Raw genomic sequence first — 15889 nt, forward strand, 5'->3', positions numbered from 1 at the left:
TCTTTGATAATTTTATCCATTCTATTGTTGGAATTCTTCGAATAGTATGCAGGAAACAAAATAGTTAAATATATTACAAACTATTAAATGCAAAACTTGTTATACTATGTGTTTATAATTATTTTCCTTATTCAGTGCACTCTGTACTGTTAACCAATAACCGAAACACCCAAAATAGATATACAAACTATGCAACAAATGAAAAAATAATTTTGCAAAAGAATATGAAGTTGAAAATTTTCTGCTAGCGGCTATTTACAGGAAAATATACGGCTCGAAACACGATAAACAGCAAATACCAACGGTAACTTACATTTTAATGACACTTTAAACATTACAAATGAAGTCGCTGAAAGCAATGACAGTTACGGCTCAGCAAACAAAATTTTATATTTGAGTAATACGACACACATTGATGAACATTCTTTACATCAGCAAACATAATATGCAGAAGGCATGTTTCTGACTGAAAGAATAAATACGTTTTCGTTGTGCTATTTTTGTTCTGTTTTCTGTGGTTCCCTGTAAAGCATATAAAGCACACCCTAGCGGGGGTTTTGAACTTAATTTCTGTTGTTAAATTGTCTACTGCATTTTTTAGATAATCCGTATACAAAGTCTGGTACCAATATCTTAATATTTACAGATACAGATTGCTCTGAATAGAGAGATTTCAAATATGCCCAGTCTGTACTCACCATAATATAACTCCATATAGCGCTTCTTCCTGTAGTACCACAAGAATATTCACCATTTTTGACAGCAATGGCTAATTCTTCGAAAGTTTTTGGAACAGACTCGTATATAGGATACGACATGAAAGACATTAAAGTTCCACTATAACTATTTATCAACACTACAACTGATAGCCACCATATTGACACGAGCAATCTGGATTTAAATCTTTTCACCTTATCCAGGTTAATTCCTAAGTATAAATATTAATTATTAATATTTACTTTCTGTTATTGAAAACCAAAATACTGTTTACCTTGGTAAACAAACGTGCAAAATAAATTCCAGAACACACGGCTTCGTGGCCAGAATATTCCCACTTCGTCGGCCATGAAATCACGTTCCACCGCTTTATGCAACACTAATCCAAATATGAATACCGTCGAGAAAATCGCGATCCACATCTACAAACAGATTAGTTTAATCAAAATTAATCAAAAGAAATATTTTTTTTTAAAGTAGGGCTGCCAAGGTTTAAAGCTACAAATTCTGAACAAATTTCTTTTACGATTTCTGTCTTGTGTACACTAAGAATGACTTTATCAGGCTTGTCGTGGGTTTGGCTAAGTCTACAATTAGGACGCCGTCTTCGAGAACCACGCCTGAGATATCATTTCGGACTACCCTCAAAACATTCCTGGAATTTTTCGACCCACTCGCCTGCGATTCGATCTGCCAGAGCAGTAAGGTTACGATAAAACCACTTTGGGCGACCGTATTGCGTGTTGGCAACCCTATGTAAACGTTAAATAGGGTTGCCAACACGCAATACGGTCGCCCGGAGTGGTTTTATCGTAACCTTACTGCTCTGGCAGATCGAATCGCAGGCGAGTGGGTCGAAAAATTCCAGGAATGTTTTGAGGGTAGTCCGAAATGATATCTCAGGCGTGGTTCTCGAAGACGGCGTCCTAATTGTAGACTTAGCCAAACCCACGACAAGCCTGATAAAGTCATTCTTAGTGTACACAAGACAGAAATCGTAAAAGAAATTTGTCTTCACTACTGTAAATGTTAAATACGTACATCCAAACCGAACGGTTTTATCATGGAAATCCAATTTGGAATTGTTTCTGGAGCCTTGATGATAAACACAATGGGCTGGAACATTAGTGGAGAAGTAAATTCCACTGCTGCAAAACGGTCAGAGTTCAGGAAAGGACCAACGAAGGCCATATCGGCATCCTAAATTTAAAAGAAAAACAATTAATTCTATTGCATTGAAGGAATAAGGCACTCAACACAAAGACAATATGCCAAGAGGATGCGTTACAAGAAAACTTTGTATGAAAAAGTAACCACTATTTTGTAGTTTCACTTATTAAAAACATTACTAAGAAAAGTCTACGTGACCAGCTCTTATGTCAAGTACGAACTCTCGACTGACTAACAGTTTTTACTAGATTTTTCCGTTTAGACAATGGCAGGCATTTTTCTTCAATAGTGAAGAACTGTTGAATAATAAGGACGATCGATTTTTATACTGAACGAAGCTATATGGAAAATACTTGTAAAATTTTGCAATTCAGGAACAAGGTATGAAAATATAACTTTTATTACGAAAATAAATACTGTGCTTCAAAAAAATTAACTGAACAATAGATATTTCATGGTATTATTTACAAGAATTAACGCATATGTGTCTACCAATGCACAAGTAAATAAAATCATTTTGCACTTAATACTTAATTTCGGGTTCTTTCCTCACCAACAGGATAAACACTAGAGTTTCTCAAACGGGATCTTGTATGCTTGTATGCTAGAGGAGTCTGTAGCTCATATGTGGCTTTATACTCCAGAAGAAACAGGAGATGATCGCACAGCGACCGAAGAGTCGGCCTTATAGAAGACAGCCAATCCGGGAAGACAGATAAGAGGTTACTGATGCAACCAAAGTCGGCCTTATCGGAGACGGCCACCGCGAGAAGGGGGGATAGGAATGCCTTCCGGGAGGACTTGAGGAAAAGCTGGCCCCTATTCAGGCGTCATTGGCAAGGAGGAAAACCCGAAAAATCTCCCGCTGCTAGCTCGTCCGAGTGACGCGCGAACCCCCGATCGAACTCCGGTGTTTAGGGTCTGGTCACCGCCAGCGGAGACGGAGTCCACTCGCCCACCGGTGGGGCCAAACGGGATCTTGCGATCCCAACCATATTTTAACCCAGGAAATTCTTCTCATCCCGGGAAATTAGGCAAATTTCTAAAAAATTTACTTTTTTCTTATTCTGTGTTAAAATTGAGGATATTTTGCAAATAGAACGTTTAATTATTAATCCATAATCTGTCAGAATAAATATGTATTTATTAATTTTATGACTGCTTCTTAGTTTTTAAATTTTTGCTTATTATGGCATCTCAAAGATTGTCAATAATTAATATGTAGCCTCTTTTTGGCAGGACTCTGAAATTTTTTACTTCTCAGAACCTTTAATATCTGGAATAATTGCACCTATGCTGTCTTAATTTTTAACCATGCCCAGTAGCTTGAATAACTGTGTAACGCCAGGTTGTGCAACTTTGGTAAGGATACAAACGAGTACAAAGTCTGCAAGTATGAAGTATTTCTTTATAAACTCGATTATTAATGACAAACGAACTGCCGAATTATCTGGCTATAAGCTTGACGTTTCTATTAAAGCAGCCGAGATTGACAAATTAAGAATACCAGAGTGCAAAAGAAGTGTTACAATCTCGAAAATGAACTAGAAATCTGCAAGGCTACAGGTAATAAAACACATAGCATCTGTCTTCTCTTAAATGCATTAAACACGATTCAACCCACATAAATTAAATCGAAAAGAGCATTCTTGGTAGCAAGACTTTTCGTTTGTTAGATAAGAACGAGATCCAGTGATAGAGTATTGACAATCTTTGATTTTTAAAATCTTGTTGTAAAAATTTACAATCATGTTTTGTATTATGTTTTATTTAAAAAACAAAAATTACCTTTTAAGATATAAGTTTAATCTAAGTTCATATTTTTTTAAATTTCCAACTCAATTTAAAGCATTTTTGTTGTTGTTGTATTGCCATTCCTGCAAACTTTAAATTCCCACTCTATTCACGAGAGAGAGAGTTCACAAAAATATGGACTATACTACCTCGATTTATGTAGCGTACGTAATCTTCTCTGTAGCCGGAGGAGTACGAAAGGAGAAGGATGAATGCGGGATAATTTTCTTTTTATTTGGTGCACAAAGTCATATATTCGACAAGGAGATGCTTATGGTCGATAACCGTCTTCTGTGGCCTATTCAAACTATTCGGGAACTGCCCGGAGATATGTGGCAATTACATTTTGTTATCGACTGCCTGGAATGGCGGAAAATCGCCTTTTTTCACTCTCTCAAGCCAATAGCTTAAGAGGACCACATGGGAAGTGCGACGAGTGTAGAAAGGGTAAACAGACATATGGCCGTTCGGATTATAGATAAGGTCGTGCGAGAAAAGAAGCCGATTTTCTTTTTCTCCCAAAAAACAATGAATGCAACTTCCCCTTTTAAAAACATTGTGTAGAAAAAATAAAATATTTCTATACTAATTAATTAAGTAAATCCCGATTCTGCACAATCAAAGCTTATAATCTATCTACAAATGTTATTTACACAGCAGTAATTGATCACCAACTACCAGCCCAATGTGTTGGATATATTTTTTAAAGTTATCTGTGACTCACCAGTAAAGTTTGATAGAATATCGCAAATCGATGAGCTATTTCCAAAAAATACCGAAAAACTTTTAAGGGTATTGTAAAATAACCTGTTTACATTTGAAACAGCACTAATTTTTTAACAAATTTTTGTAATTAAAGCCCATTAGAACAGGCTTCAAAATTGACCATAAAAGGGCCTTCCATTAGTTTTCTCCTTCCACGGGAATATTAACATGCTCGCTTATGCTTATTTTCCGAATTCAGTTTTGACACGGAAGAGTGAAAACCGAATTTAAATATTTTTCCACTTGGCAACCAGACAAACAATATGGTATTCCGACGAGTTAAGTACAAATTTGTTTCTGCAAGTATTTTTATGCAATATTATTTATCTAGACTGTGTTACGGATATTATGTACTTTTTGTCAGTTAACTTGTTTAAAGCCAGGGCATCTACACTTGTGGGCCCTTGCGCATTACAGACCTTTTATATTTAGTCGTTAGGACACCGACTCTGACACCTAAATAGAAGCTAATTTTCATTATAAAATTTTCCTTAAAGAGAACATCGTCCTGTCTGTTGCATTGTATTGTCTGATTAATGCAAACAAACTTTTTCTATGATGTTTGGCCAATAATCGATATTGTTATGAAATATACAAACTAACAAGGCTTGACAAGATCAGTGTGTACCTATAGAATATGCGTAGTAAAAGCCGAAATCTCACTCCTATAGTACTGAACTAATCTCGTATAATTTCTATGTTGAATAGAGATAAATCGGTGTACATACGCTTACTGAGAGGTTTCACTAAGAACCGTGGTGTGTCCCACGGTGTCTAGAGACATTTTCAAGCAAGATTATATAGTAGTTACAGTAAAATTTATACATTATATAAACTATAAGCTTTATTGTTACGAACTTATAATTTAATACTTTTCAATAGAGAATAATAATATATTTCCGTGCGTATATGCCGTTGGTTATCTGTGTTAAAAACAGTTTGACTGGGATACAAGTTATGAGTTAGGATAAGTACACGTGCTGGAGATGACGATAGAGAGATGTTCTTTCTTGTAATTTTTTTCGTTAAAGCGTCACGAGTTACTGCCATTAAAATACGGCAATCATTAACTTTACTTGTTATATTAATATATTAAAGATTACTGTAATACATAATGGTAATGTATGTTTAATCACTATATTTGTACATTCATCCATATATTCGCATATTTACAAATATACATATATGTCTATAGATTGAATTTTCCTACCTTATTTACCAATTCCGCAATTAATCCAGTCCATGAGCCGTTTTCCGTTAAATATCCAAATTCTTCAGGTATTGGCTTCACAACAGAATAACTACGTAAGTGGAAAAATTAAATTTACCTTGTGTTTATTCATTTAATTAATATCTTATAAATGTATTTATATATTTTACATAAATTTTAATTTCTGCTGAACAGCTTTAAACACGTGAAAATAAAATCCGTCTGTGATGTTTGTTCCCGTTTCGTCCAATGTCATAAAAATCGGTTTCTGCAATATGAAAACTACGTCATAATAACAGTAAAATCAATTATCAGAAAAAAGTCATCTTACCTGTATACTAACAATTTTCCATACATATGAATTATTCTTTCCTCCTATGAAGAATTTTATGACTATTAAGAATTTTTGTAAAAATGTCTTCTGGACAAAAATATAGTACAGAATATCTATATTGAATACTTCAAAGTTAAAAAAATCCATACATTAGTGCGATAAATGCATTTCTTTACTACATAATGTTTTTACTGTAACATTTAGTTGCCTACTGCAATCAATATGTTGCATTACTAGCAATGCTATGTTCACAGTAAAATAAGTAATTTCTTGAAAATGGGGCTTGCAAATTTACGTGGAAATATGTACATATTTTAATCTGAAGTAAAAGATTCTAATTGAAAGTGCCCTCTTTACGAATCTTGTGGAGACAAACGCTGTCAATATCTTTGTGTGTCATCATGCGCCCTGCTAATTGGTAATGTCACCATGTCTTGTACTCACCAATACTAGTGCGAAATGATTATATTTTTTGGGGAAAAGAGAGGAAATTCATGAATGACAGCATATAGATCGGACGAGGCTTTTCTAGCTGTACCAAGACTAGGAATTTTTAACGTTTTTAATAGCTAAATAAATCAATAAAACTGTTTTTTTACTAATTTATGTTGGTTTTATCCATTACAGTCAGAAATTCTTTATACTTTATGCTAAATCTTAAAACTCCCCTTCGTTGTCTTAGCACTCAGAAATGGAAAAAAATTACATATTGCTACAGAAGCTCTGCAATGTAGCCTACACATGCTCTTTATAAAAAATTAATTGGTTTTGCATCAAACATTGAAACTAATTAATACTCTTATTGATCGTACTGCTAAAACTGCCAAAACAGTGAGAGTTCGAACTAATTTTAAATATTCAGGGAGTTACTTTTCGTTTCTCCTGAAATATAAGAAATTTAAAAATAGTAAATATCTCTAAAGACAGAAGTAAATAGAAATATTTTTAGTTAAAAATCACTCAGTACGAACATTTTTCTTAAGTTCGCTAAAATCAGAGAGTAATTAAACATTAAAGTAACAGATATAGAAATACAGTATATCACCATGTTCTTCAGCAGACAAGAAAGACCTCACAATTATCAAGTACAAAATAGTTAAAAATATATTTTTATTGTTTCAGTTAGAGCCAACTTATAAAGTCTAAAAAATATGAGACTAGAAACTGCAGCAAATAAATATAAACGAGGGCAAGTCAACAGAGTTGCCCTTGTTTATATTAACGATGTCACGAAAATACGTAATTAGACTGAACTCGATGTGGAATTTAATTCCGTTTTTATCCTGCATTAAATCAATATCTAATTACATGCTACAGCAGAAATCAATTGAACTGAAAATAAAATGTTTACAACTTATTTCATTTCGTTATTTTTTAAACTACATGTTGTGGAATTGAACACCTGTTGTGCATTTTAATAGATAAATCGTGAAACATTTTCATTTATCTAACAATAGTTAATCTATTTTATGCTGTTTCTTATGGTAAAATTTGTTTGTTTTCGAAAAACTTTTAGGAACGAATTAGGTTCGACAACAGCGGATTGACTACTTTTATTTGTTTATTTTTTGAAATTTAACTATTTTGATATGAAAAAAGTAAAAATTCTGTATTTATTTATTCTCAAATATGGTTGTGATGTAGCATTGTATCACAATCACAAAGAATCCGATAGGAGGAAATTTTCGTAAAAATGGTGACATGTCATCTCCAAACTGCGCTGTCGCTTCCTCTGCCAAGCTTTCTAATTAGTAACCTTAAATAATTCGGCCATCATTCAGTAAGGCGAGTTATTATGGTGTTATCGTTCTCACTCAGATTTCTAGCTATATCAGAATATTTGCAATTAAAACGTGTGTAAACTTTTTCGGGTAGTCGTGTTGTCGGTAATCAATAAACAAAGTTATTGCTTTGTAAAATTATCGGATTCCAGAAGGGTAAAATAAATTAATTGTTCTGCTGCAATATGTAAATTTATAAACGTATGTACAATGTATAATTCAAAAGTGCGAATTTCATAAATTTTGTTGTGAATGTCTTTAAAAAATAATTGTCATTATGCACTCTACCAATTAACAGAAAGCAGTTATAATATTTGTTCAGCTATTATAATGTTTTATAAACACGAACACTTCGTGACACGATTATACTTTATGAAGAAACGAGACAAAATGCAGAAGTAGCTCAGACTTTATGGAAGACAATCTCACTGCACTGAGACCGAGATCGCACATTTTAAAAATATGCAACAGCAAAATCAGTAGTTTTTGTATTGATTTATACCAATATTTTCTCCTTTACTGTCAGAACTTATTTTATCTAAATCGTAAGATAATTTGCTTCCATTATCTTTGTACTGAAGAAAATAAACGCATCGCTACTGAAATTTCACGTGATTTACATATTCGTTTTCAAACATATTAATATTAATCTATTTTGCCGCAAATCTGCGATTCCAAACTTATCTCGTGCCGCGGACACAAAATCTCTACAGCCTGATGGACGTAGGACCACTAAAAGACTGTTCTCCATCATGCACCGGTTTAAAAATGCTGCTGTAAACAGTATAACTAATGTATTTTCTTATTCATTGCAATACCAAACACTGCCTTAATAGAGAGTTTTGGAACAAATTGTTTTGCTGTAATTATGTCTTAAATCGCCAATGAAAAATTCAGAGATATTTTCTGCATTTTGCTAAATTTTAAAATGATTTCGTTAATTTTCGTAGAAAGAAAAGTGAACATTTTACGTATTAGTGCGGAATTACAATCAATCAGTACAATCTTTATAAATCTAAAGTTCACTAATATCTAAAATCAATTAAATGTTTAAAATAACAGATATAAAAATATCTCACCATGTTCTTCAGCAGACAATAAACACATCGTTACAATTATCAAATGCAAGACAGTTTTAAAATGTACTTTCATTATATCGGTTAGAGCCAGCTTACAGAGTCTGAAAAACTTCACAATAGAATCTCCAGCAAATGAATAAAAACAAGGGCAATCTATTATATTTAACGTCACGAAAATAAGTAATTACAGGGAAATCGATGAAGAATTTAATATTATTTTCATCCAGCATCAAATCAATATTTAATTTACTGCTAAAGTAGAAATAAATTTAAAAAAGCAAACCTTACCAAAACAACTGATTTCCTTGTAATTTTATCCAATATATGTAATCCAATATATTAAACTTATTTTAAAATAAAATTTATTATAAACTGTTCAAATGACTTATAATTCCTTCTTTTCATCTGTAGATTATTTGAACGGTTTATATGTATCATATGAGAAACAATATTTTAGGGGGTAGGCGCGAAGTGATACAGTTTAAAAGTACTATATAACTTATTTTTGAAATACGAAAAAGTTTTGCCGACTTTATGTAAATTTATTACTTCACTTACTTGCAGAAATATGTCATGTTTTAGATAAACTGAAGGGAAAAGTTCAGCAAAATTTATTTTTATAACGAATCTATTATTTTTAGAAAGTTAACAGTTAGACATAAGAATTCAGCAATTATTTGTAGGGTTTATATCTATCATGTGAAAAACAAATTTGTAGGAATTACAATCAGAGGTTCGTTTTCTTGCAGTTTAATATTCTTTAAACTCTTTCTTAATTATATTTAAATAAATACTCAGTAATATAAATTGAAATTTATATAAATTAATTAAAATAATAATATTATTGATAATAAGTTAATATTAAATAAATAAATGTAATCATATTATATATAAATTTTTTACATATATTTAAAACTAATCTAATTGTACATACTATAATATATAACTAATACAGATAGTGTTACAATTTTATTATGTTTTTAGTTAGCTTAATTAAATAAATTGTTTTTAAAATAAACCACCTTATTGTCGTAAAATGTATTCTTAAAGTTCGTTGATATATAATAAATTTCATTAAGGTGAAATGAGATTATAATAAAAAAAAATGTATATAACCACAGTTTCATTTTATAAATTTAATATCTTTAGAGTTTATCAGTTAAACAAATATTATTTCAAAGATATTATGGTTTAGTATAAACCGTATAGTAATTCAAAGTTTAATAAGTTGGATCACACAGTATAAATTTGATTTGAAGAAAGACCATTTTGTAATATTATTATTATCATTATTGCTACTGTACAATTTGAGTAAAATTCTTGTAATATATCTTTTACTTTCATTTCATTATAGTAACTAAATTTTGTAAATTTTAAAAACAAGTTTCATTTCAATTCAGTTACAATATAAATTTAAAAAATTATATTTTTATAGATTTTACATTAACAATTTGATAAAATGGATGAAATAATTGGATATAATCGTGATAAAATATCAAAAATAGGAAGACGAGACAACATTTGGTACATGCCGACAGATTTTGAAGCATTTCAACTTATTGACTGTTGGCCATAAAAACATTAAACAGTGATATTCGGGTTATCCTTGACTTCGAAGCTTTCACGATTTGAGACGAAAATCTTTCATTCGACATTTCATGTAGACAAATTGGGTTTGTAGCAAGACATACAAACAATTCTGGAAAGATAGATTTTTGTAATAAATTTATTACATTTCTTTATGAAATTAAATTGGAAAAAATAATGCTTATTATATATATACCGCTGTATTACTATTATTTTAATGTGAAAAGCGAATTATAATTTAACTTATTGTTAAATACATCAAAGTAAAACTAAAATGTAATTGATTATAAAACAACCATTACAACCATTTTTCTGTTAAATTTTTAAATAATTTGTATTCTACAAATGTATAAATGTACTTCCCCTTCGCCATCAGGAAATTTTACTACTGTTAATCAATTCATTACTTTTGATAATTTATCATTAAGAGATAAAAAAACAGTTAAATTTGGAAATTTCTTACAAGAGATGTATTTATCATATAAAAATCACAATTTTGGAAGTTGAGAATGTCATAGTAAGGTATATGAAATGTTATTTAACTTATATATAAAGTACAATATAATTTATTACAAGGAGGAAATACTGAATTTAATTTTTTAAACTTAACCAAAGCAATAATGTACATAAAAATTCCATCATTTGACATTGAAAAGTTGAGGGGTACCTAAATCCTCAATAATTGACAAAAAATGGACAGATAGAAATTTTTAATTCTTTTAATGGAACTACAATTATTTAGACATCGAACTTCTTGGGTGTCTAAGATTGGATAATATTTAAAAAAATATTATTACCACAAATATTTTTAAAAGAAATGTTCTTTTTGTAATATTCTATCTTACGAACAATTAATTAAACAAAAACATCTTAATTAAACAAAAACAGCTATTTTCAAAATGAATACATTGTATAGGTATTTAATAAATAAGTAAGAAATATAATTTAGATAATTATTATATTGAACTATTTCTGAATTTTACTTTGTCTTGCTGTTAAAATGTTATTTAAAGTTGTCGTGTTATAATTTACTCTTTATATTAGAACGAATTGTAAAAATTATTAATGCAAATTAATTGTATAATAATAAATTTTATAATTAGAAAGAATATATTAGTTAAACTTTGCGTTACTGTTACAAGATGTTTTATAAAAACTAAAGAAATGAACTGAAAAATTTTCTAAATATGAAAACTGAAGCAATGAATTGAATTGAATTGATCTATTCGACAAATTTTTATTTGTAATCTTAATTCAATTTACTCGACAAATTTTAAATTATTACTGCAATTTAATTTTATAATAATATTAAAATAAATCTTAAAAATTAATTTTGTAATCAAAGCGTCCCAAACCTCTACTACTAACGGTATGTCTAAGAAAATGTGCATATGCTTGGATAACTTTTATACAATTTATCTTTGTATGTTGTAATATTTAGTATACTGTATATATTCTTTCCTGTTAATTGACTGAGGAGGGGCAAAATGTTCGAAACCAGTAAATGTACCCTTACCCGTATCAACTAAATAAAGGTGGAAAAAAACAAGTGTTTAATAAATAACACAGTCTTGTGTTCAATACTCAAAAGTGTTAAACAGATAAAGGTCGACACCAGATGTAGAAAGTTTAGATAGAGCAATTAACTGCATAAGAAGTTTCCGGGTAAACCGAAAGTTCAATTCAAAAATTTTCCCAGTACGGAATTACATGGATGACCGGCATGACTGTGCTGTTATTAGAAAAAGTATGATGTACAATACAGTACGGGGAAGACACTACTAATTTGTTGTAGAGAACATATATTTTAAATTAAATACATTAAAAATACGACTAAAAATTTCAGCTTCGCATTGTGACAATGCCACAATAAATATTTGTTTGTTCTAGTTTCAAATCGTTCAGTGATTTTTTAAAAAAATATGCAAATATTTCATTCTGTTTTCTTGTTGAAGTAGTATAGAAAAGTTTAAAAATTTAAGTGCAATAGAAATGTACAATCAGAAACAATTTGGCTTAATTCCATAAAAACTAAATACAATTAAACGTAATTTGCAGAACATCAAAAAAGCATGAATAGAAAATATAGTAAGAGAAAAGACATTAACTCGAGATTTTAACTTCACTTTTATATTCAAACAACAAATACATTTCTAAGAAAATATCTTACTGTCTTGAATAAAATGAATGAGTTTAACACAAATTTATACATATTTTGTTTTAACTTTAGTTTTAAAAATAAAGATATTTACAAAATGTAATTACTATTTCGATTTTATGCGTGCTAAAAGTGAAAAGTTTATAATAAACAGAAAAAAATGCAAGATTTAAATCATTCAGTGATATCGTTCCCAAATTATGTTTTGCAAATTAATATTCAGAAGTTATTAATGAAATTTTGCTTCGTCTTCTCTACGAGCTACTTCGTCATCAAATTTCTCTTCACAGATGTGACATTCCAGTTCGACTCCTTCAACAATCACTTCTGAAAACGTTTCCAATTCTGGTAAATGTTCCAGTTCGTTCATGTTTAAGTATTCGTTTGTATTCATAATTCCAGTATTATCTGAATCTATACTAAAAGTCTTCACAACAGCTTCTTCATATTGTACTGATTGAGATTTTTGTCCACTTGTTGATGGCATTTCCATTGATTCTTTCTGGTCTTTGTCCACCTTGTCATATTCTAGAACTTGAATATATTCATCGCTTGCCTAAGAATTCAAAAATGTATGTAATGTAATATTCTGTTATGCCGGAGTGCCCACTATACTTCTGCACCACGAGACCGAAGGGTCGACACCGCGTTTGCGATGACAAGTTCTTCAGGACTGACACCACTGTATCTTTAGCGTAGACACAGAAACCTAGATGGCCGCTAATTTCGTTTTTAGCCTGAGCGTTGGCGTTGTAGGCGCTTGGTCTGATGGATACGACACGGATTACGGAAGTGCACCAAACCCAATTCTAACAATAACAATTATCCGTTTATTAAGCTAGTTATACAAATACAGTACTTTATAATAAGGGTTATGTGTACGATCTTAACTAATTCTCGAGTTCTACGTTGGAGACAGAGAGTTTCATCTACGTTTTATAGATACCTGGTAAGAAATCTGAGGCGAATCGAAGGATTGATGGAGTTACTTTTTCAAGATGTTCACTTTTATGCAGTTCAGTTTGGATGGAGGAATGTCACTAAGATATCAGATCGTAGTTATCCAACTCTGACTAGGGAGAACTTTGATCATGATGTATTCTCGGACGATCGGCTGTCCCCTTGTCGGCGGATGAACTTTTCGTAGAACGGACGAACCCGTTGTCATCATCAGTCATTGCCTTTTATTGGGGTCTCCCTCTTTTTATCCAGTCCTCTTTTTTGGCAATGTTGCTATTCCTATGTCTAAAAGCAAGTCAGTTCCTGGTGACACATTCGATGTATCATCTTGAAAGGGAAGTAACTCCACACAGGAATAAAATCATATCCTTTACAATTTTAATAATCGTGAAAAAAATTATATCAAGTTTATATTTAAAAATTAAATTTTCACCCGTAAAATTTTTGTCATTTCCGAACTCTCACAATATAATTCAGTTAATTAAACAAAAATTACTATAAATTTAAATCATAATTAAGGTCAACTGCATCATTCAAAACATCCGTTTCCTGAAGATAAATTTATAAAATGAACTATATAATTTTTTTTGTTTTTAATTTACTATTGTAATTAATGAAAATGAGTACTTTTACATAGAATTTTTATGTTTGAAGGATTATAGTTTTATTAACACGATAATCATTTTTATATATTAATATGAATTTATTTTAAATATCTACTAAAATATTCCATCCTGGACTGAAGTTGGAGCATTTTATCGGAGTGAATTCGTACGTTTTCTTAAACTTCTTTTTTTTGCATAATGTGAAGTAATAGTTTATACGAAAGCATCATGTGGCCTTTATTGAAAGAAACTTTACGGTACTTCTATCGGGCTGTCGCTCCGTCTCAATCCGGGATCCGATCACCCGTGTACGAAGCCATTCGCGTGACCTACATTCTAATACCAAATCAACAGGCCGAGTCGGCTTTTATGTCAAGCGAGACAGGGTGGCGTCAGTCCTGACGAGGCACTAAAGAGGTGCCGATCCTCCGGTTACAAATTTAATAAATACATTTTCTATTTTTCTCATGAATTGTAAATTACAGCGTATTTGTTTATTGTTAAACACATAATTAATTAAGTGTCTTGTATTCTGTCATGTAATTATGGTTTATACTTTTAAAACTAAACTTTATCGACTTAAAATTTGAAAAAGTAAACAATTACTTGAGAAGAACTTGCTTGTAAATGTATTTGATTGACGTGTCTTTTTAAACTCCATTTATGTTTAGTACTAAATGTGCACTTTTGATAGCTGCATTTGAATTTTCGTTCTTCTAAATGTACTTTTTGGTGACTTATTAAATTTCCATATCGAGAATACCTTTGACCACAAAATTCACAAAGAAACGGATTTTCACCACTATGACTTCTCATATGATTTTCTAAGTGCTGTTTCCTCTTAAATCTTTTTTCGCATTCAGTACATTCATGTTTCCTTTCTTCATCCTTTTTAAAAGATATTCGTGATATAAATATATAACTAGAAACTAATCTCTAGTTTTATATAACTAGAAATTATTTATGGTAATATTTTGTAGTTATATAAAAAGTTAATAATAAAATAAACATATTTATTCGATGCGACATTAGAATTTCAGATCTTTTGTGTTAGAATTTCGAATAGAACGGTTTTCCAAGATTATGCAATGTGTTAGAAAAAAACTAAAATTCCGCTTACTATTTCAGATTTCATTTCAAATATTAATAATGTAAATTTTAAAATTCTGTTTATAAATTTCGGAAAAATTAGAAAGCAACAATGCACTACAATAATGTGAAATTGATCGATTGTGTATAATTGTTAGAATAAGAAGAGTTAAATTTTATATATACAAAAATCTATACTTGTTGGTTTGTCCAATATGCAAATCTTTATGCTTAAACCGATCTGAACCGAAGTTTGTATGAGTGTTATTTAACCCTAGAATCGAAACTAAGCTTCATATAACCCCTAAATATTAGCATAGTAGCCTGTACAGTACATGCCAAGGTCTGTATAAGGTCCGGACACGCGTGACCTACTTCTTGAGCCGCCATTTTGGGGTATTTTGAGTCGCTTGTTTTAAGCAAACTTGTACGAGCAGTCAGTTTTATACGACATAAATTAAACTAAAATTGCATAAATTCAGTGATTTCCAGTCAAAAATTATAATAATAATCTCGAATGATTATGCAACGACAATTTTATATAACTTTTCGATCAAATAATTTAAAAGAAACAATCATCTACATCATTTGCTATCGTGAATGAAATTAATTAAATAGGTTCTAAAACTGATGCAATTAC

At 30.7% G+C, this 15889-nt stretch overlaps 1 protein-coding gene across 1 annotated transcript; it reads right to left on the reverse strand.

Moving 5' to 3' along the window:
* Positions 1-12824: 12824 nt before the first annotated feature.
* Positions 12825-15639, reverse strand: LOC136974962 (zinc finger protein with KRAB and SCAN domains 8-like). Its single transcript, XM_067269958.1, has 3 exons — positions 15625-15639; positions 14767-15048; positions 12825-13151 (listed from the first exon to the last, which is right to left on the reverse strand). The coding sequence occupies exons 1-3, from the start codon at positions 15637-15639 to the stop codon at positions 12825-12827; spliced, it is 624 nt and encodes a 207-aa protein (XP_067126059.1).
* Positions 15640-15889: the final 250 nt, after the last annotated feature.

The sequence above is a fragment of the Centruroides vittatus genome, unplaced genomic scaffold (assembly GCF_030686945.1).
Source record: "Centruroides vittatus isolate TY-2023 unplaced genomic scaffold, ASM3068694v2 contig_359, whole genome shotgun sequence".
NCBI lineage: Eukaryota > Metazoa > Arthropoda > Arachnida > Scorpiones > Buthidae > Centruroides > Centruroides vittatus.

Coding starts and splice junctions, on each gene's coding strand:
- LOC136974962 (XM_067269958.1), bottom strand. Junction 13,152..14,766: donor TACAAGCAAGTTCTTCTCAA/GTAATTGTTTAC, acceptor TTGAATTCTTAG/GCAAGCGATGAATATATTCA.